This window comes from Carcharodon carcharias, chromosome 19 (genome assembly GCF_017639515.1).
Source record: "Carcharodon carcharias isolate sCarCar2 chromosome 19, sCarCar2.pri, whole genome shotgun sequence".
Lineage (NCBI taxonomy): Eukaryota > Metazoa > Chordata > Chondrichthyes > Lamniformes > Lamnidae > Carcharodon > Carcharodon carcharias.
In genome coordinates, this window is record NC_054485.1 from 42,986,399 (window position 1) to 43,010,590 (window position 24,192).

Here is a 24,192-nt window from a genome sequence, read left to right on the forward strand (position 1 = left end):
TCAGCCTGCTAGGCCTTAACTTCTGGAATTCCCTCTCTAAACCTTACATTCCCCCTCAAGACCATTTTTAAAACCTGCCTCTTTGATCAAATATTTAGTCACCTATCTTAATATGTCAATTTCCTTAGATCCACCAAGGTGAAACATCAGTACAATTTTTAGTCTGAGTTGATCTTGGTTGTTGTTGGAATTTAACACATCCCTACTCAAAAAGATGTAAGCATGAGCAAACTGAAGTTGATTTTTACCATATCATTCTTTCATTTCTTCTTGGATCATTGACTCCTTGCTGGTGTTCAGCCCCTTTTATGGCGTTTGTCTTCCTAGAAACCATCGTCAAATGACTGCCCAGGAAGATTGTCAACATTGACAAAGCTTCTATTTTCAAAATATGTTCCCCCGGGATTAAACTGAAAATTAATCTAACCCTAATTTAACAAGAATATAAATTTTGGGTTAACAGATTTCCTTCAAATTTTACATTACGGACAAATGTTTTTGTGGCTCATTGGTCTAGCTCAAAAAAACAATCTTTGTGATTTGCAAAGTTGTGTCCAGCACTGTGGCCCTCGCTTCTGCTGCAGTCCTAATGACAAGAGCTAAATGATTAAACACACCAAGCCTAATTTATTTCCCTCTACATTACAAATGAGAAACAGATGGCTCTCACAAATTATTGCTAATGAAATGCTTGTCAGCACTGACAAACTTCCTATTTTACAAAAACAATAGTATCCACATATTAAAAACACAAAAATTTTTTCAACTTCTCATTGCTGAACAAGTGCAATCAGTCATTCATATGAGCTATGGCCAAATGCGCAGGAGGAATAATAGATTTAGTTATCAGAATGTGACAGAGTGATTTGTAAAAGCATATTCTCTGACCATCTCCTGTAAACAAGGCAATTTTGTGCTAAAATTATTTTGTATCAACTTATTGCATTTTTAACTGAGAAGTATATCATCATTAAGTGAAAAATTGCAGTAAACGACAGAGTCTCAGAGCTTTTATAAAGTATTAAATAGAATGTACACCATGGAAACCATTAGGCCCAACCAGCCTATGCCAATGTTTATGCTCCACTTGAGTCTTCTCCCATCCTTTTTCATCTAACTCCATCAGCATAATCCTCTATTTCCTTCTCCCTCATATGCTTAGCTTGCTCCCCCTTAATATCTATAACATTCACCCCCATTAGTCCCCATGGTAGCAAATTCCATATGCTCACCACTCTCTGGATAAAGAGGTTTTGCCTGTATTCCATATTTGATACATTGGTGACTATCTTATATTGAAGACCTCTAATTTTGTTGTTTCTCAACAAGTGGAAAGACTCTCCATTGGGCGTACCTTAACAAAACGTTCCATAAGTGTAAAGGACTCTATTAGATCATCCCTCAGTCTTCTCTTTTTGAGAGTATAGGGACCCATCCTCTTTCTCCTTTTCTGGCATGTGCAACTTCACAGCTTTGTTATCATTTGATCTCTTAAGCCCAAATCTTCCTGTCTCATCGGAGATAGGGTGTACATTGGGAGATGCGCATGAGAACCCTGCAGAAGTCCTGGCATGCGGACATACATGGGAAATGTACAGGAAGCTTAAGCTTCCGATGGGCTGATTCCCTGCTGCCCTGAACCTATCATGAATGTCTCTGGTCCTGAGCTTAGGGCAGAGTCGTGGACTAGATACAGGGGACCTAAATTACCCTGGATTTCTTACTTATGTACTTACTTAACCTGGAAATGTTAGACATTATAAACTTGGTCTAACAACTGGGTAACTCCACAACTGACACTGCCAATCAAACCACCACCTCCCCGACCATCCAATTACCCACACATCCACCCAACTACCCTCATGACCACTTATCTACTACCCTTAACCACACCTCCAACCACCCAATTACCCACCTGGCCAGCCAACAACCTGACTACCCCCATCCCAAACATACCTCTGACCTGACCGGTCCCCTAGCCCACCCAACTAACCCCCCAACTTCCTGACTACCCCATTAACCCAGCCCAACCACTCTCCCCGCTACCCATTCTAAACAGCCCGGCCTGACCCAATTACCCCCACATTACCCTGACTACCAAACTAGTACACCAACCACTCAACTATCCTGCCCAGCAACCCGATTAGCCCCATGACCATCCGGCTTCATCACCAAACTGATTACACCCACCACACCCCAACTCCCAACCAGCTGTTAACCACCCAACTTCTCCCTTTAACTAACTCCCAAACACCCGCTCAACCCCGCCCCAATCTGACCACTCCTTCTGACCAACTGACCTAACCTGAACAAACCCTGATCCAACAATTCTACCCCCCAGACCACCCAACTACTTCCTGACCACCCACCTGACCCAACCTGACTACCTACTCACCGACCTACCCATTCACTCACTCACTCATTCAATCACTTATTCACTAACCACACTCATCCATTAAAAGACTTGGGCCTGTTGGAAGCTGGTGCCAGAAAAGGGGGACATGTTCTCTCCTTCCCTGTCTCTGCTTCACCCACTGGGCTTAGCCTGGACATGCTGAATGCCCATTTCTGCTTCAGCCAGGATTGGAAGATCCCGAAAGAAATGGGCAGTAATGTTGTGTTGGTAAAATCTTTCCAGGAAGCAGCAATGCCAGCAGCAATGCTACTGAACTTTGCTGTAATGAACAAATTTTTTGCTCTAGGTCAGAAGTGAAAAGTGTTCAGATGTCCCACTAGATGAGAAAGCAAAAAATGAAAAGGGCCAAGGAAGTAAAACCAATGTATTTTGTAGACAGAATAATAGTTGACTAAGTTATCAATCATTCCATATATCTTTATTAGACACTTTCTTTATATGAAAATCTCTGTCAGGTTTAGGCAGTTCAAAGGGTTTTAAGTTTTGAGAAGCATGTCATACATTGGTCACACTTTCTCAGAATAGTTTGTTCTGTTTTGGTCTTCCATAAAATACTTACTTGCTCTAGAATTTTTATCACTAAGAGCACCATAAGATATGACTTATGATACTGTGCCCAAATTATTTCTAAACTATATTATCCAAAGCATTGCTACTGACTGGAATATTCAGGCCTTGATTTCTACTCAATATTCAATTCTAAGGGGGTGGACTTAAAAAGTAGAGCAATTATGTTAAACTTCTATCAAACCTCAGTTAGACCACATCAGAGTTCTGGGTTCCTTGTTATAAAAGGGACAAAGTGAGAAGGTGCAAAAATGATTCATTTGCATGACACCAGAACTGAGAGAATATAGTAGGAAAGGTTGAATAGGCTGGGACTCTTTTCTCTGTGAAAAATGATGGCTGACTATTGCCTTATTAAAGGCTTTTGAATTTATGAAAGGGTTTGATACGGTGGATGTAGAGATGCCAACTCCGCTTATGGGGGAGAAAAAAATTAGGGGCCATGAATATAAAATAGTCACGAACAAATCCAATAGGCCTGAGAAATTTCTTTACACAAAGATTGGAAAAATGTGGAACTCCCAATGCAAGGGGTACTCGTGGTAAGTGGCATAGATGCATTTCAGAGAAAGCCGAATAAACACTTGACGGAGAAAGGAATAGAAGGAGGTGGTGATAGGGTTTGCAAAAAATTGAGTGGTGGAGACTCGTGCGGAATATAAACAGCAAAATGGATCGGCTGGGTTGCATGCCTGTCCCTGTGCCTTAGTCTCGATTTAATTCTATGTAACTCAGGTTCTAAAATAATTTGGACATAATGTTGTAAGTCATATCCTATGGTGCTCTTAGTGATGCAAGTTCTATTTCAAGGATCCAAAGAGCTCTTATGGAAGAGCAATAGTACAAACTATCCTGAGAAAGTGTGACCAATATATGACTTTTCCCAAAACTTAAAAACCTTTTAACTCCCTAAATCTGATAGAGATTTTCATATAAAGAGTCCAATAAAGATATGTGGAATGATTGATAACTTAGTCAACTATTATTCAATCTACAAAATACATTGGTTTTACTTCCTTGACCCTTTTCATTTTTTGCTTTCTCATCTAGTGGGATATCCAAACACTTTTCATTTCTGACCTAGAGCAAAACATTTGTTCATTAGTGCCACCAGAACCGGGATGTGAGTGAGAGCATGAGGCATGGGAGAGGGAAGAGGAGGGAGGGGAGGGGATGGGGATGGAAACTTATTTACCTCCCTACCTATTGAGGGAAAATAGCTGGTTTGTGCCTCGTGCCCCTCTCAATGTTACAGCTGAGATCAGGAAAAAGTTGGATGGAGAAAAATTACATAGGCAACCTCTGTACTGACGAAATATGTAGGAGCTCCAATCATTGCCCTACTCTGTTCTGATTCACTATATGTACAAATAGAAAATAGGTATATATACTGGAGTGTTGGACAAACATCAGGGGCTGGCATTTGCAGATCCCCCTACCGAGCGAGGCATGTAAAATGTGACAGGTCGCCAGCCCTCAGCCTGCCCGTCCGCCCCTGACCTGGTCCGCATTATCCGGTAGGCTGGGGGTTGGTTCAAATCTGCAGCCTGCCAACCAGCCATTTAAAAAAAAAAATAGCAGACAATTGAGCTTGTTAACAGGCCAATTGACCCAAATAATACACTGCCCACTCCATAAAATGGTTGACGAGGCCGGAGTCAGAAGACTCTTGTGGAAAAGGTGGGAAAGAAGGAGGAATACAACTTTTGGGGTCTGCCCTGTAAACACCAGGGGCAACCTCTGCCACCTCAAGATATTAGCCTGCAGCCCAACCTCCCCACCCTATTATTCCTCCCCACCTGGCCTTCAAAACCCACCACTCCCATCCTCATCGCCTGCCTCCCTAAGCCCCACAATCCTTTCCTGTCTTAAATGCTTTAGACTTACCTTAGTCCAGGTCCTCCAGGATCTATTGCTCTTTCTCCTGGGACTTGCAGTCCCAGTAATGTCCACTGCTGAGTTCTGGCGCTGCTGGGACTGCTAGAGTTTGCTGGCCAATCAGATGGGCTGGTAACACTCGACACTGGGACGATGCTCCCATTGAGGGTGGAAGTCCACCCCCCACCTGCTTCAGGCCACCAGCCTTATTGGGCAGGGCGGCCTTGTTGAGCGTCGGTCAGTGCAACATTGAATTTCCTTCTGGGAGCAGGGGGGTGGGGTGGTGAGCAATATGCCACACCTCCCCCCATCCTGGAATGATGTTTTACAGTTTTCTTGCACAATTAAAGGTCACAACTTTGTAATAATGATCCACTTCTATTGCTGGCAGATAGAATAGATAAAAACACAGGCAGAACTTTGGACAATTTTATTTCTTAAATTAATTCAAAAACTGCTGTAAATTGTACGCTCATGCTTAATAGTTTTTAAAAGGTGAAAGTATATAAAACAAATTTGAGTTATTGTTTGACAATTTAACAAATTTCTTTTACAGAATAAGTAGCAGTAACCTTTTCCAATATTTATACATATTGGAAACAGTGAATAACTAAGCTATAATTATTTATATTTTACTTCCATTTCCTGGAAGTAATGATTGATGAATCAATATCTGTAATATTCTTTATTTCAATAATCTAGTTAAAAAGTGGATATATTTGAGCAAAAACTTTTCTCGACCTTTTATGCACAAGAATCAAAATCAGACTCAGGTTACTTGATAGGTTCTCTGTCGTGAAGATAGGATCAGCCTGCTGTGATGCATTTTTATAGGTTCTCATCATTTGTTAGTTCTGTTAAAAACAGCTTTTTATGAAATGTAAGTTTAGTACAGTTTTGTTTTTGGCCCTTTACAAAGGTCTGCTTTATAACGCATTGTTGCTCCACCTGGTTGTGATGTTTAACCTGTCATTGGCACATTTCCAATATTTCACTTGGAGCAATATTCCAGCATTTGAATATACAGCTGCATTGTACTCTACACAGAAAGGGTGTGTGAAATTAGAGACCAACAAGTATGAGTGGCGTTCCTTAATTAACACTTGACAGCAGAATTGTTAATATCATAAAACTGTCAGCAAAATCCTGCCTATCAATTATCTTGGAAAAATTAATAATTTCAAGCTGTGTCATACTCCCGCTAGTCTGCACCTGTGTTCTTGTGGGGGTGTGGCTGGGTGAGGGGGAGGGGCAGGGTTAAGGTTGTTGAGAAATGATGATGGGAAACAGAGAAAATCACCCCAGGTCACTCCCACATATCTGCTTGCAGCATTTGGACACACAGAGGCCAGCAAGCTGGTCAATCACTGCTCTCTTGGTACCAGAGGGTTCACAATAGAGACAACAGGGGCAGTGGAAGAATTTTTTTTTTTTTGCGTGAACTCTCCAAGATAAAGACAGTTAGAAAATCCTGGAATTTATGTGAGGCTTGTTTTCTTCTGTTTTACAAAATATGCTTGGTCTCCTTTAGTCTCTCCTAGGTTTTGTTATGATTTGCCATTTTGGATGATTCAGTTTATATACTGTTAGACAGGGACAATTATGTTTATTACACATTGACAATAGTATTTTAAAACTGCAGGTGGCCCCACATTTGGTGTAAGAACAAAGAGGTTGGTATGCAAGCAAAAGTTAACTTCTTTAGGAGAGTCTCCCAGACACAGCCATTCTGAACAAAACCATATTTTTCACGGCAGTTTGAATTTCATTGGATTGTTTGCTCACGGTAATGACCTCTGCCCTTTCCACTAATTCTTCACTCTACGATTGACAAGGTGCTTGGGGGACAAAGAGCAATGGTTGGAGGCACAATTAACTATTTCTGAAATAGCCATGCGCTGCAAAAACAATGATCTCGTAATAACAGACAGCAGTTGAACTGGATGTGGTTTGCTCGGCATAAGACATGCAGCAGAAATTTTCACAGCAAACTGCATCATTCCGATGGAGCAAATTAGCCAAGGCCCAATGTATTGGAAAATACTTAACCGTGTTTGTATACAGAGGAGAGTGGCATGGTCTGGCATCAGGCTCTCCACACTTTTCAGATTTAATCATAGTTGTACCAAAAACAAAAGATTTCAAAAGCACGTTGAAATAAACAGCTGTGTGTGCAGCAAATAGAACATCTGTTAGAACACAATATGCAGTGACAGCCAACAAGCAATGGAATTTTTTGGAACAGGCTGCACACGTTGGCTGATACGAGAACTGAGCCTACTGAGAGGAAAAAAAAAACTGGCTGCTCTCAAAAGCCTGGAATAGACACAGATGGACAAACATAATAATGTAAATATGCAATGTTTCCTTTTTCCTAAGGAAGAATTTACCGAGGAAGCACCCAAATACATTCTGTATGTGAAATAGTTAAACATGTTACATTCACACTTTGCTTTCCTTTCACTGTGGTCATCTGACTCCATACCCACTGAAGGAGAAAGCAGATGTGAAGGTTGATGCATCGAAGACAACATTGAAGACAACTGACAAAGAATGAACACTTTCGAATACACTTTGCCCTGAATCTAGATTATGTCAATGGGCAACACATTCTTTGCATCATTCGAGTTGAACAGGAGAAACCCTGAGGGGCTTTTTCTATTTCAGGGACTAGTTCAATGGCAAGTCATTTAATATTCTCCTTCCAGCTTTCTGCCAAAATTGTCCTTGTCAAATTTTTCACTGCTGAAGAAGTGCAGGAAGGTTTTTTGTTAATTCTTTTCTAGCAATCTGAAGGCTGATAGCTGTGGTGGTGAAGCTTTTAATATTTATATCCCACCAGTGCATGCTAAACGATTTAATAAAATTAAATCAGTGATTGTGCTGCGAATGTAGAGTATCCCTTACATGCGATGGTGAATTCCATTAGCTGCTCAGAAAAGGATCCTTATGCATTGTTCAGAAAGCTACAGGTCGAATCATCATTGTGGTGGACTTGAGGGAGTAATGTGAGCCTTTCCAGTAGTGCCACTTGATCCCATTAAATCGAATTGTGTTCATCCCGCCTGAGTAATACATGCCATTCAAGTTAGAAGGGCCACAGGCCTGAAACCACCATCCTGTGGGCAAAAACAATAAACAAAGTGAAGTTTAGAACATGTCCTTCGTAATGTCACCTTAAATCACTTTATCACACCGAGTTGCAGGCAGTCATTTTGGCATAAAGAACACGTTAACAAGCAAAATGTGGTAAGATAAGGATCAGTGATCGCCTCAGTAGTGAGTTCTCAATTTGGGCTAAACCATCTGGCAAAGGTGCCTGGTGCAATTTATTCATGGGGAATGGAAAATTGGCAGTACCATTGTTCCAGTCAGCTGTTACATACCGCCAAGGAGCTGGTTCAATGATGCAGCTTTGCCAGAGGGATAGGAATGAATGACCTAGTGAATCCATTGAATACACCCCAGAGATCACCAGAACAAGAGAAAGTGCAATAAGTTTAATTTGAATAAGTTAGAGCTACTTAAACATAGAATGTTTTAGAAATATATATAAACTGGTGCTGAAACTAAGCAATAACTGTTGCCTTTCATAACAGCAAATTGCAATATTCAATATTTGCATGTGTCATGCACCATTTGTGTGGTGAGAAATACAGGTTATTTCAACTGGTATACACAAGAGACTAACCACATCTTCACACAGAGAAGGCCTGTTGCTATCAATGGATGTAAATTGATGGGAAAAGAGTAAGAAAACCTGACCAGTTGCTGCACCCTTCAGTTATACAATTATAGGAGGGATCACTTTGACGATGAAGCTATGGATACGCTGCTAAATGAGAACTGAATTGGGCTATGGAGAGAGAGAAGAACTGTGATATTAGTTTTTGATGACTATAGAAAAAGCCAGAGCAGATTTGATGGCCTGATATTTACTGGGGTGGGTTGTGTATTTGGGGTGGATGGAAAAGAATGCGGGCAGAGCTTCAGATGGAAATCCCGGAAGTATGGGTTTCCCCACATGCTGCAGGGTTTTAATTCCACTGTGTGGATCTTTAGGCCCAAACAGGTTGTCCGCCTGGAAGTCAGCTTGATTGGCAGAGGAGGAGACCACAGGGCCAGGTACGTCCAGTCCTCAACCCCAGGGGAGACGGCTCCAGTGGAGGGGAGAGTGGGATATCATTCCTGACCTTGTGGGGGCACCCTACCTCCAATCTTCCAATCCTGGGTCTGCCGAGACAGTGGGAGGGGAAGTATTCCTGCTCCTCCTGGCCCACAAGTAGTGCTCTAAATGCACTTACTTTTTCCCCCAATCAGCCCATGCCTTGTTTCAGCTACCAGGTTTACAGAGGCCAGTATTAAGGCACTCCCAGCCCAGTTGACCCTGTAAAGCCCTCCTCTCTAATATCTGGGAGCTTGTGTCAAAATTGGGAGAGCAGGCAACAGCCTGACAAAGTTATACACACTGTGTCGTACCTTCAAGCCAATGTCCTAAACTCCACCATTGGCATTCCGAGTTATGTGCTGTTCCAGTGACAGGGCAAACCCACCAGAGCTGGTGGCACAGTGATATACAGTCGGCAGGGAGTGACCCTGGGATTCCTCAATACTGATTCTGGATTCCATGGAGTCACGTGGGATCAGGTAATACATGGGTAAGGAAATCTTCTGCTGATTACCAGTTACCTCTCATTTACCTCCCTCCCTCAACTGATGAATAAGTACTCCTCCATGTTAAACACCACTCAGGAGAAGCATGCAGGATAACAGGAGCACAGAATACACTTTGGGTGGGGTCTTCAATGTCTATCACCAAGAATGGCTTGCTAAGTTAATTATGGGACAACATGAAGGGAAATCTACTTGACCTCACTTACCTGTCACTGATGCATCTGTCCATGACAGTAATGGTGGGAATGTGGCACACCACATTGTTAAATGGGATCGATTCAGAAAAAAATTGAGCAGCTTGAAATTAGACATTCATGTGGGCCATCAGCTACTACAGAATTGTAATCCACCACAATCTGTAATCTCTTTGTTCAACACATCCCTCAGTCTATCAAGTCAGGGATCAGCCTTGATTCAATGAGGAACATAGAATGTCAACAGGTGAAGCTGCAACACAGGACTACATGCATGATAAACAACAGGTGCAGAATACTATAATCCACAGATCCTACAACCAACGCACCATATTATAGCTCTGCTTCTGCCACATCCAGTCATGAATGGTTATGGACAAAATAACCAAATTCTAAAGATGTAATGAGAGTGACTGCCCTTGACATTAAGGCAGTATTTGAATAAGTGTGACTTCAAAGAGCCCCAGTAAAACTAACGCCAATTGGAATCAGGGGGAAACCTCTCCACCAGCTGGAGTCATATGTAGCACAAAGGGAAAGATGCCTGTGGTTGTTGGAGTCCAATTATATCAGGCCCAGGACACTATGTTAGGAATTCCTCAGGGCAATGTTCTAGGCCTAACCATCTTCAGCTGTTTCATCAATGACCTTCCCTACACTGTAAGGTCAGAACTGATGATGTTCGCTGAGGGTTGCATAGCATTCAGTTCCAGTGTCAGTCCTCAGATACAGTCTATGCCCACATACAACAAGACCTGAACATCATTGATGCTTAAGCTGAGAAGTGGCAAGTAACATTTCTGCCACACAGATGGCATGCAATGATAACCTCCAACAAGAGACAGTCTAACCGCTCCCTTTGACAAGGGTAGCAGGTGTGTGGGAAGACCAATACCTCCAATTTCCCATCTAAGTCACATAGTTCTTACGTTTTTAAGTTCACACACCATCCTCGCTTAGAAATATATCACCATTCCTTCATTGCTGCTGGGTGAAAATCCTGGAACTCCCTTCCTGACAACGCTGGGGGAGTACATTCACTACATGGACTGCAGCAGTTCAAGGCAGTGACTCACCACAATCTTTTCAAAGGCAATTAGATTTGGGCAATAAATACTGCCCTTGCCAGCAACACCCAGATGCCAGGGATGAATTTTTAAAAGTTGCAAAGCAGGTTAAATCAGATGTTTCCACCCTCATAAACATGTTTAAAATGCCAACCAGTTTCCTGGGAGCAGGTCGGCTGCCTGCCCCATGTCCTGCCTCCATAAGACCTAGAAAGTGGCGTGTTGGAGCCAGCTTCACCAGTGCCACATAAAGCTAACTCCAAAATGGAGTGGATGCAGAGAGAACGTTTCCCTTGTAGGGAGGAACATACAAGAGGCCATCATTATAAGACAGTCACCAAGAAATCCAATAGGGAATTCAGAAGAAACTTCTTTGGCCAAAGAGTGGCAAGAATGTGGAACTTACTATCACAAGGAGTGATTGAAGTGAACATTAAATGCATTTAAGGGAAAATTAGATAAGCACATGAGGGAGATAGGAATAGATAGTTACGATGATAGATTTAGAAGCCCTTGAGAAGGTGGTGGTGAGTTGCCTTCTTGAACCGCTGTCGTACATATGGTGTAGCTACACCCAAGTGCTGTTCGGAAGGGAGTTCCAGATTTTTGACCCAGTAACAGTGAAGGGATGGCGATATATTTCCAAGTCAGGATGCTGTGTGACTTGGAGGGGAACTTCCAGGTGGCGGTGTTCCCAAATTCTAGAACAAAGGAGTACAATTTGAAATTGAGACCACGACTATTCAGGAAGCACTTTTACGACTGACTTGAGAATGACTGGTTTTCGTTGACTAGATACATCAATATGGAGCAGAAAACAGGAAATCTTTGCCATATACCTGTACAAGTGATAATAGTATCAGGAATCCAAAAGGCCTAGGTCTTTAAAGAGTGACTGAAGTAAATCCACATTATTAATGTCCTTAACAAAAACAGAATTACCTGGAAAAACTCAGCAAGTCTGGCAGCATTGGCAGAAAAGAAAAGAGTTGACGTTTCGAGTCCCCATGACCCTTCAACAGAACTAGGTGAATCCAAGGAAGGGGTGAAATATAAGCTGGTTTAAGGTGTGTGTGTGTGTGTGTGTGTGTGTTGGGGGGGTGTGTGGTTGGGGGGTTGGGGGCGGTGGGGTGTGCGGTAGAGAAGTGGAGGGGACCCCCCCACCCCCAAACCCCCCCCCACCTCCGCCCCCGCCACACACACACACCTTAAACCAGCTTATATTTCACCCATTCCTTAGATTCACTCAGTTCTGTTGAAGGGTCATGAGGACTCGAAACGTCAACTCTTTTCTTCTCCGCCGATGCTGCCAGACCCGCTGAGTTTTTCCAGGTAATTCTGTTTTTGTTTTGGATTTCCAGCCTCCGCAGTTTTTATCTTTTTGTTGTTATTAATGTCCTTGTGTATTCCAGTAAACCCTCAATACCTGAAGGACTCAGTCTTTGCATGATCAGTAGTGGAGAAATCCCAGTAATAGCCTTGCTCATTTGATTATTATTTTTTAGGTCACAAAGTTAGAGCAGGCTTAGTTAGGCTTTAAGCATTGCAAGAAATAATAATTTATGCAGCTGGAAAAGGCCCATTATACCAGTTTTACAAACAAGACAGAGGAAAGGCTACTGACAGTACATGCAGAAATGCCAATGTGAGAAATGCTGGGTCCAGCTGAAGGTAGGAATGTTAGGTTATGGTTTGATGGGGTTTAAAGATGTTCTGCCACCCAGGTGCAAGTGGGCTGCCAGATAGGTGGACAAGATAACTACTCAAAATTTCATGTCAGAAAAGCATGCCACAAAATTGTGCTTTGAAATGACCAGGGTAATCTTCCAAATTTTGGGTCTCAGTTGGCTGGAACAGTTTTTAAAATCCAGTTTCCAATTTTTTTTCAATGTTACTTCCACCTCCAAAGTGGGCACCAGGACTTGGGAAGTTCAGAAGAAAAGTAAATAGTGTTTTGAGTCATTAAAGGGGGAAAGATTAGAAAATAAAAGAACAAAGTGCCAATACGAACAAAAGAGAATGAGCTAATAAAAGGATAACTGGTTAAGTGTTTTATTGTGCTGCATATTCCAGGAGAAAGCTATTCTGTTTGCGTCGTCGTATTGCTATTATTAGACAGCATCAGAGTGAAGCTGAACACTGCAACTGTCCACTAATCCAGAGAAACTTTTGCCAGATTTTGGGGGATTTGGGTTGAGGGTGAACTGCCAGTGTTCACTGTCTTTAGCTCTCTGAAACTGCCCGCAACTTCAGGATGTCAGGCATGAGCAGCTTGGTGCAAAAAATCTGAAGTTGTGGCCTGTCACTCGGGGCTCTGGCATCACCTTCCCCCACCAGGGCTGGCAATCACTAAAATCAGCAAGAACTTTATTTTTTTAGCTCCCACATCACGATTAGAAACCACATAAGAAATTACATCATGGTCAATCAAGTGAAGCAGAATTTTTAACAGATGTGATTATGATAAAGTTTGATAAACAACAGAACTGACCCTGACAAGATCTTTTTATAAGCATAGAATACTATTAAATGATTAATTAGTAGATCTTTTAAGCTACATTTTTTAATAATGTTATTTTTTTAAAAGTTTTCCAAAATATTCTTGCTTCTACCTTCACCCCATGTGTATGTGTCAGTCATTAATTTGCTCTATGCAAGACTTCTAAAAAAATGATTTTATTTTAGTGTTTTTAGTTTTCTGTTTGAGGGGTTGGGTGTTGTGGTTTGTGAAAATCCTTTAATGTGACTGACTGTTTGATGATTGAGCTCCACCCTAGGAATAGCCAGTAAAGAACACAGTGATCAACAGCAGTACCACTGCATGGCGATAGAGGTGAAAATCTTACCATAGAGATTGCCAGATGTCTCAGCAAAGCTTACTTCATGGTCAGCAGTGAGTGTCCTTGCTTTGTCGCTGACTGCAAACTCCAGCCCAATATTTCTTTGGGCTACCAGTTCTGTAAATTTTCATGTACTCACAATCTATGTTAACAATGTTACTGAACATAGATTAAGGATGGACTGGCATGTGTTTCAATGAAACGGCACGTTCCCATTTTTAAGCACCTTAGCCTCATCCTGCCATCCCCATCACAGATCCCAGTCATCCGCCAAGTTGATTCGTTCCATGTGATATCGAGAAATGGCAGAAGGCATTGGATAGAGCAAAGTGTATGGGCCCTGACAACATGCTGGCTGTAAGTACTGAAGGCTTGCGCTCCAGAATTAGCCACATCCTTAGCCAAGGTGTTCCAGTACAGCTACAACACTGGCATCAAACTGACAATGTAGAAAATTGCCCAGGTATGTCCTGTCCATAAGAAATCCATTATGGCCAATTACAGCCCCATCAATTTACTCTCAATCATCAGCAAAGTGAAAGAAGTTGTCAATGACAGTGCAATCAAACAGCACTTACTCAGCAATAACCTGCTCACCAAACTCAGTTTGGGTTCCACCAGGGCTACTTGGCTCCTGAACTCATTACAGCCTTGATCCAAACATGGACAAAAGATCTGAACTCCAGAGGTGAGGTGAAGTGACTGCTCTCGACATCAGGGCAGCATTTGATTGGGTGTGGCATCAAGGAGCCCTAGAAAAACTGGAGGCAATGGGAATTGGGAAAAACATTCCACTGGTTTGAATCATACCTAGTGCAAAGGAAGATGGCTGTGGTTGTTGGAGGTCAATCATCTTAGTTCCAGGACATTACTGCAGGAGTTCCTCAGGGCGGTGTCCTGGGCCCAACCATCTTCAGTTGCTTCATCAATGACCTTCCTTCTATCATAAATAAGGTCAGAAGCGGGGATGTTCATTGATGATCGCACAATGTTCAGCACCATTCACAACTCTTTAGGTACTGAAGCAGTCCATGTCCATATGCAGCAAGACCTGAACAATATCCAGGCTTGTGCTGATAAGTGGCAAGTAACAACCATGCCACACAAGTGCCAGGCAATAACCATCTCCAACAAGAGAGAATCAAACCATTCTCCCTTGACATTCAAAAGGATTACCATTGTCTACTGCCAACACTTTGGGGTTACAGTTGACCAGAAACTGAACTGGACCAGCCATATTAATACAATGGCTACAGGGAACAGGTCAGAGGCTGGGAACTCTGTAACTCATGTACTGACTCCCCAAAGCCTGTCCACCATCTACAAGGCACAAATCAGAAGTGTGAAGGAATACTCTCCACTTGCCTGGATGAGTGCGGCTCCACAATTCTCAAGAAGCTTGACACCATCCAGGACAAAGCAGTCCACTTGATCGCACCTCATCCACCACCTTAAATATTCACTCACTCCATCACTGCCGCACAGTGGTGTTAGTATCAGCTACAAGATGCAGTGTGGCAACTCACAAGCGTCCTTCAACAGCAGTTTCCAAACCTGCAACCTCTACTTGCCTGGAAAGGCAAGGACAGCATGAAAGCAGTACCACCTGCAAGTTCCCCGCCAAGCCACACATTATCCTGACTTGAAACTATATCGCCATTCTCTCACAGTTGCTGCATCAAAATCCTGGAACTCCCTTCCTAACAGCACTGTGGGTGTACTTACACCAGATGGACTGCAGTGGCTCAAGAAGGTGGCTCATCACCACCTTTCTCAAGAGCAATTAGGGATGGGCAACAGATGCTAGCCCGGCCAGCAATGCACTTATCCCATGAAAGAATAAAAAAAAACACAAGTACAAGCCAGAAGTTTTTGCTTAATTCTACAAATTACAAATTATACCAGTCATGTTCTGAAACAATCTACTCAAATGATGTTTGGGAAATGTAAGCAAAGAGATTATCCATTATGCCATAGACCACTGGTCAACATCCTGTTGTTACAAATATATTTTACTTACAGCTCTATCCCTGTTTTACGACTACCTTTTCTCTTCCAACGTCATAGTAGGTAACTTTGTGATTTTAGCCTCAGCACCCCGGGACAACCAGGCAAAGAGTAAATAAATCACTCACTGTTCCTTCCCCGATTGCTATTCACATATGAAGATGGTATGTGAAATATGGAATTGTTCATATGGATGAATAATCCACTAATGGTCATTGTTCAAATCCACATGTGAGAAATGGTTATTTCGAGTAGATAGAGAAAGGCTGTCAACGCCTTCATGGAAACCTGGATTCAAAGGGCAGAAGAGCTCTTGTTCATTGCTTATGTTCTTGCCTCAACAGTTCTTTATGAGAATAAATTTATATAGTATCATGCACAATCTCAGGACATCCAAAAGTATTTTGCAATCACTGTGCAAATTGTTGTAATGTAAGAAATACAGCAGGCAGTTTGCACACAGCTATGTCCCACAATGAGCTAATGGCTAGGAAATCTGTTTTCAGGTGCTCTTCAAATAGTGCCATGGGACATTTTACGCTCATTGAGAGGGCAGATAAGGCCTGGGTTTAACGTCTTACCCAAAAGGCAGCACCTTCAACAGTGCAGCACATCCTCAGTATGCAGTGGAGTGCCAACCTAGAATGTTGCTCAAGTCTCTGGAGTGAGATTTGAACACACAGCCTACTGACTGGGAGACAGGACTTGTATTCAAATTGTACTTCTCTCAGCTACTGGTGATTTCTCAAGGTTAGCAGAAGGCAAAAACGCCTTCTGCGCATTCCCTCTTGTGAACTTACTTCAATTCAGTTTGACAGTTATGGAGTGGGGCTTTTCTAAAATCAAAGGTGAAAGAGGAGACAGAGCTGGAGGACCAGAAACCAGGATAGGAATGTACTTGATCAGATAGCAAACCAGAAAGGAATTGTTGCAACAATGAGTTTGCCAGATATTCTGCCAACAATCGTTGGTCCCCAGTGCATGTCTTGTTCCCAGCTCTTAAAGATCCTTTTGCTTCAGGAGCTATCTGTATTGACTCACACTGCTGGTGGGAATGTTTAATCTGGCAAGCATAAGTAGAGTCAGGAACAGCCAAATTTGCAGCTGTTTATACTGGTTTACTGCTTCAGTAACCAATCCAAAATTGAGGTACTAAGCTAATCAGCCATTCGCACAGAAACACCTGTGAAATGAGAGTTTCAAATGTAAAATGCTGCTTTAAATTGTTAAATTACTGGAGTCAGAATAATACATGTGTATTTAATTAGAAACTACTGGAAATCTGAAACAAAAACAATCAGGAACTGGAACTGTTTGTGGAAAGGAAAGTTTAACTTGCTTTTTCTCTTTACAAATTCGAATTGAAGTACCTTTTGCAACATTTTGATCATTGTGTCAATTTATCAACATTGCTGAATTGTTCAGTGTGACTCACATACATACTTCTGAATTTAGTGTTTGAGTGAACCAGTAAATGACTTCTTTCGAAAAGGAGTTTTTTTCTCATTAGAACTGATATATAATCCTAAACATAGAAATTATTCTAGTGCACTTAGTAGTGTAAGGTGTAGTAGCTTAGATAAAGAGATGCAGCTTCTGACAGGATATTGGTTCAGATGTTGGAAGACATGAATTACAGTTGTAGCAGTAGGCGACGATGATTTGGGAGCCTGCTGTGCTCAAATTGGCTGCCATGTTTTCCACATTACAGGCACATTGCTTCAAAAGCACTTCATTGGCTATGAAGCCTTTTGGGACATACTAAAGTCATGAAATGCAGTAAATAAATGAAAATCTTTTGTTTTAATAGGAACAACATGAACATGGCTTACTCCTGGAGATAGAAAGAAATACAAAATGGTAGGGTATATAATATTCTAGTCTACAGATAACTAATACACTTTGACCTCAGTATAGACTACTAGTTCATCATCAGGAATAGGTACTTGATAAAGAGGCAGGGAGATTGGGAAAAGAACTTGGACACATCCATGGGGGATTTCAGCTAACCAAAAATAAAGTGGGATTGCCCATGTAGTTTAGATTGACAGGGGGATTGTTTAATAATATCTCATTGAGGACAAAAATAATAGTCTGAAAGACATAATGAGATTTATGAGGATAAGTACACACTAGACTCAATAAAAATGACCATAATTCATTAACAAAGGAAAATAAAGAGACTTGGTAAATGTAATGCAAAATTGCTTCTTGACCCTGTTTGCCATGGCACCTCAAGAGACGGTTGCTGGTTTTACTTTGCAATAGTAACCCCTACAGCACAGAGAAAATGCAACTCACAACACCCCAGGTGACAGTAACCATGACATGATTTAAGTTTGACATGGTATGAGATTAATGTGTTAAGGACCAACAACCAGGTATGCAATTTTGAAAAGGTCAAGTTATAAGAGAAGAGCTGAAACAGATTGACAGGGGGATTGCTTACTAATATCTCATTGAGGACAAAAATAATAGTCTGAAAGACATAATGAGATTTATGAGGATAAGTACACACTAGACTCAATAAAAATGACCATAATTCATTAACAAAGGAAAATAAAGAGAATGAGGTCCACAAAGACTGCAGAGAGAAGGGCAAGAAAATCCACTGGGAAAAATATATGAAACTTCTGAAGCTTGGCAAAATGATGATCAGAAGTGTGAAGAGGAAACTGACAATGAGTATTATGGCAAATAGGCACAGCATCAAGAAATTCCTCCAATATCAACCCAAAAAGTGTGGTAATCTGATGCATAATATTCCTTTAAGAAGAATGTTATAATGGAAGATCACATAACCTTCGTGTCCAATAGCAGAGTAGCATGGGCTACCTCTGTGGTTAATAGTCTGTAATCAGTAGTTAGTAGCAGCAGTAGTGTAGAGATAGAATTTGAAGTGTAAGCACATGTTTAGTTGCGGCTGAGTACCTTTGTAAATAAATACCGAGTGTCTACCTATGAAGTGTCTGCTACTCAACTCTATCATTAGTACCAAATCGACCAACCCTTACAACAAGCATGCAAACAGGATCCGACAAACAGGTGACTAGGATCCAGCAGAAAGACAAAATTCAGGATTGAGGTGCAAAACTTAAAAAATATGCATATCTATAAAATATGTATTTAAACATCGACAGGACTTCTAATTAGTTTTAAAAGCACTTTTAAACAAATCCCTAAAATCTATCCCATTTTACAAAGACAAACTTAGAATGACATCTGTGAAGTGCTGACAGGCATCAAGATGTCACTCGTTTTTGAATACTCAAAAGTTCCCATTCGATTAGAAACAATCTTACATAGTATCCATATTCAATAAAAGGGAGAAATCAAATTCTCTGAATTGTAGATTCATTAATTTTATGTTAACACAGGCTAGATAATGAACTTAAGAACCACCTATGCAATGATGAAGTTAGAAATAATGGTGAGGGATGACATGTCGAAGAAATTCCATAATAAAAACAGAAGATGCTGGAAAAACTCAGCATCTGTGGAGAGGAAAACAGAGTTAACATTTCGAGTCTGCATGACTCTTCTTCAGTGTTCTGATGAAGAATCACCTGAACATAAAACGTTAACTCTTTCTCTTTCTACAGATGCTGCCAGGCCTGCAGATTTCCACAACGCGCAGTATTTTGTTTTTATTCTATTACAGGAGAAATTCCATTTTACTCAATTCAGTCACAGTATGATGTACCCAAGGAGGTGACTGGGTATGGCATCCATTATTGAAGGATCAATAATAAATGATTCAAGGGTTGTTGGGGGGGGGGGGGGGGGGGGGGGGGGGGGGGGGGGCAAGCAGGATAGTAGAATTAAGGCCACAGTAGGATCAGACATGATCCTACTGAATGGTGGAGTAGGCCCAAGGTCCAAATGGCTCCACTCCTGCTCCTATTTTTTATGTACTTATGTCCTTATGATCTATTGAGTTCAGGAGTTTTTAAAGCAGTTGGGAGCTATGTTGCTATCTAGTTGGAAAATTAGGGCAAGCTCAAGGGAGTGGCTGAATGAAAGTGATTTATGTAGGACAGTGAAAGCCCTTTGCTGTATCTCTAATGATATGATACTCACATGTGAGCTGTACTGGAAAATGACACCAAAAAAGCATAGTGGAAGAAAACAATTCCTGGATTAATAGCAAGACAATAATCTAATTGAGAAGTTCGAGGATATCAGAAAACATAACAATCACTTTAATTATATGCAAATGCCTTTAATGTACAAAAGCATCACAAAGCTCCACACAGCAATAAATGCTGACTCAATGGGCTGGATTTAATAGAGGTAACGGGTGTAATGACCCACCAGCTGGAGAGCCGGCTGATGCCCTGTTTTTAGGGAAGGCATGCTAAATTAGGTGCCACTCAGGCACTGGATTGGCCAATGGTAGGCCTTCCACTGGGCTCAAGGACCCCAAGAGCAGAAGTCCTGCCCACCAAGTGCTACTCAACAAGGCCACTAGGAAGGCAATGGGTGCTGTCAAATGCCAGCTGAAGCCTTGGATTTAGGAGGGACTTGCGCATAGCTGAGTGATGGTAGGAGAGGTGTTGCAGGTGGGGGCTGCGGGCGGGTGTTGGCAGCAAAGGCAGGTGGCTGGTTCCCAACAGGCCTCCCTTTCCTGATGCTGGGTGGTTGATCAGGCACTGGGTGCCTTTGAATGAGGGTCTCCCCCCCACCACCAACTGTTCTGGGGTGTGAGTTGTTGGTCTGAAAGATATCATATGATGGTAGGGAGGGGTGACATAATGAGAGGTTTGAGAAATTTACGTTGGAGGTGTTAGAGCACCAGGAGCTAATGAATTTCAGAAAAGGCTGGGATGGACAATGAATTGGATCTGGTGAGGAATAGGAAACGGGCAGCAGAGTTTTGGATATACTGATGTTCCTAGAGAGTGGAGGATGGGAAATTGGCCAGGAGAGGAGTGGAATAGTTGATCTTGGAGGTGGTAAGAGCATGGAGGAGTGTTCCATGGCAGGGATAGAAGTCAGTTGACATTACAAAATTTGTCAATCTCGATTGAGAATATATGGGGGTCAGATGGTCAGGTCATCTCATAAAGGGCTCAGATTGTAAACAATTTGGCTCATCCTGAGATAATTAACTGATAGTAAAGAACAGAATCGGTGGTTATCTTTGATTTCCAAGGGTGATCTGGGGAGCAGGTGGTTCTGGCCAGGAAGGATGAGGCTTGATAGCACTCGAGATGGTCCAGTCTGCGATGGACAGCTAATCCAGTTGTGGAAAAGAGATGCTCAATTCCACGCCCCTTAGACTTGGAATGAAGGTGGGGGCCACACCAGTGAAACTGATGGAAAGGGAAAGAGTATGTTTTTTTGCTGAAGCCAAGGTGGACACAAGGGAAAGGCTGAGCAGATTGATAATAAAGCAGCAGCTATTTGAATCTGGAGATTTGATAAACTTCTTGGATATTTGTTTTCATAATTAATACTGTGAGGTTTATGGGTTGGAAACGTATGGCAGCTGATACTGTTAGTGAGTTTGTTATCATTGATATGCAAGTACATCCACGATGGAAGATTAATGATTGCGAAATTGCAGCTGCAAATTTAGCAAGAAATAATTTGAAGTTGATTTCCGGAAAATCCTAGCTCCATTGTCTGTTTATTTTTACAGGCAAGAATTTGCAGAATTCGGTTATTATGTAAAATTAAGTGTAACTAGAACATACTTTAGGATTTACGATTCATATTCACTTGCCAGAAATAGTCACTTAAGTGGAATGAAGTGCACATTCAATCCAATGTGAATTAATACCTGGTGAACTGTCAAACAGCTTAAATAGAAATGCAGGATTATATCATATTTATCCCAACTTCACACAGAGAGCATGAGAACACAATCCTTCCACCTCTGAGACTAGAGCTTGAATATAGGACAGTATTACAGAATAACAGTCTCTCTCAGATTATTATAAATCGCCTTAGAATCATAGGATGATAGAGTACAGAAGGAGGCTATTTAGCCAATTGTGCCTGTCCTAGCCCTTTGAAAGAGTTATCCAATTACACCCACATGCCTGCTTTTTCCCCTTTCCATGCAAATCTCCAACTTCAAGTATTTACCCAATTCCCTTTTGAAAGTTATTATTGAATCTGCTCCCACCATGCTTTCAGACAATGTATTCTATAACAATTTGCTGTGTATGTTTGTTTCCTTATATTGTCTTTGGTTCTTTGCCAAATACCTTAAAATTGTCTCCACCGAAGTGGATAGTGACCCTTCTGCCACTGGAAGCAGATTCTTCTTTTTTAGTCTATCAAAGCCTTTCATCATCTTGAACACATCTATCTAATCTTCCATTAACTTTCTCTGCTCTAAGTAGAACAGTCCTAGCTTCTCCTGTCTCTCCATGCAACTGACAACTTTCATCTCTGTTATCATTCTAGTAAATCCCCACTACACCCTCTCTAAGATCTTAACATCTTTCTTAGATTCTGGTACCAAAATTAGCCACAATATGCCAGCTAGGGTTTTAAAGATGCTGAGCATAACTTCCCTGCCTTTCTGTAATATGCTTCTACATATAAAGTCAAGGATAATCTCTATTGAACCATCCCATCACCTTCAAAGAATTGCATACCTACACCCAAGAGGTCTTTCTGTTCTGAACGCCCTTTAACATCGTACAATTTTGTTTCTGTCTTCTCCCCTCATTATTGCTATCAAAATAAATATTTGTATTAAATTTAATGGGCTGAATTTTCCTGGCCCCATGGAGACAGGTTTGGAGATGGGGTGAGGTTGCGGGAAAGTAGCGTGAAACCCCTTTGGGACACTTTCCCAATGCTATCCTGCCTCCAGGCAATTTTCCCAGGGGTGGTCAGCCAATGTAGCAAATTAAGGCCCAAATCAAGTTTCCTCCAGCATTATAACTTTCCCGGTGTTGCACGGATCCCCTGCAGTGTTTGAGGCCCAGCAATGATGTGGATGCGAATTCTTGCAGTGAAGTTACTGGGCCATGTGCAGCTGAATTAATTGACAGTGTCAGCGGCTTGTGATGCTCACAAGGATCCAGGAGAAGCTGCAAAAACTCTTTTGGAAGGGTTACACCTCCACCCTGAGGCCCCTCACAGTAATTTGTCATCTATCTTTCTCTGTACTAAAGAGCGAGGTCTTGGTAAGTGTCTCCATTTTGAAGTGCTACTCCAGCAGCACTCACCTGCACCTAGATCTTGTTGCACGCCCTCTTACTGGGCCTTTGCTTCCCTGGTCCACTTAATCAGATGGTGAACACAGAAGTGGACAATGGGAAGGCTGCTTCATGTAACGTTGTTTTGTTGGACACGCTGAGACCATGCGTAGGCTCGGGACATGCATATGGTCCAAATGTCAAGGTCCTGACACTGACACCGTTTCACCAGTCTGCCTATGTCTTCCTTAAGACTCTCCCCCTCACTGTTTACTATAGTTTCAAGTTTCATGTCATCTGAAAACTTTTATATTATGTTGCATATATTCAATTCCAAGCCACTAACATCTATCAACAGTGCAGTGCTCACAACACCGACCTGTAGGTGGACACCACTACAAACTTTCTCCAATCTAAAAAACCACAATTCACTACAACTCTCTGCTTTCGATGCCTCAGTCAGTGGTCAGTGTTGTTGCACCCAGGCTGCCACTGCCCCTTTAATCCTAAGAGTTTCAATTTTGTTAACCAGCCAGGGTATTAGCATCCCGCTTCTGGATTTCCCAATTAATGACAGAGGGTGGGCGTGATTACAATCTGCATCAGCTAAGTAGTCCAAAGAAGTGATTTTCATAAAGTTGGAAATCGCCTGTGAGGAAGTGGCTAACAAGTATTGTGAGCACAAGCCTTTCACTTAGGCAGTCCAGCAGCTCTTCAGCTTCACTGTTTAAAAGCTTCCAAGCTTCACTGAACAATGACTTCCATCTGTATTCCCCTGCAAGTTTCAAACAGCTCGGGAAACCAAAGCATTGCTATTAAAGCCAGCATTCTGGATCACATACATAGTATATTGACTGGTTAAATATATAAACACTTATCCAACAGTTCCATAAGGGTTTCCCACTCAGCTCCAAAGGTGCCCTGGTGAAACCAGTGGTGGATGGAATCATGTTGGGTTTTCAACACAATGACACTTTTTGGGGCTTTACCACCCTGCTTCCAACCTAAACACCACGCATCCCTCTCAAACCCTTGACAGTTCAAATTCTGCCCTAAATATTTCCTTGCCACTTGGCCTGTGACAGCCAAGTTTATCTCTTCCACATTATTTGTACAGGTGTAACATTTACAATCCTCCAGTCATCTGGCACCACTCCCATATCTAAGGAGGATTTGTAGATTGTGACTAGATCTTCCATTAGATCCACCCTTTCTTCCCTCAGTTACTCAGGATGTGGCCCATCTGTATGGGGGATGGTTTTTCTACTTTGAACATTGCCAACCTTTTAAATATCTCCACGTTATTTATTTTTATTCTATTCAATTTCACTATTACTGCCACCCTTAGTGTAACATTGGCAGCATTATCTTCTTTAGTGAAGACAGATG

At 41.8% G+C, this 24,192-nt stretch overlaps 1 protein-coding gene across 3 annotated transcripts in view; it reads right to left on the minus strand.

The window, feature by feature from the left end:
• Positions 1 to 5,276: 5,276 nt before the first annotated feature.
• Positions 5,277 to 24,192, minus strand: part of angpt2b (angiopoietin 2b) — a 263,137-nt gene continuing 244,221 nt past the window's right edge. For all 3 annotated transcript variants that reach the window (XM_041212758.1, XM_041212757.1, XM_041212759.1), the window contains one exon: positions 5,277 to 7,980. In XM_041212758.1, coding sequence (XP_041068692.1) covers positions 7,820 to 7,980 — 161 coding nt within the window. In that variant the 3' untranslated portion in view covers positions 5,277 to 7,819. The remainder of the gene's footprint in view (positions 7,981 to 24,192) is intronic.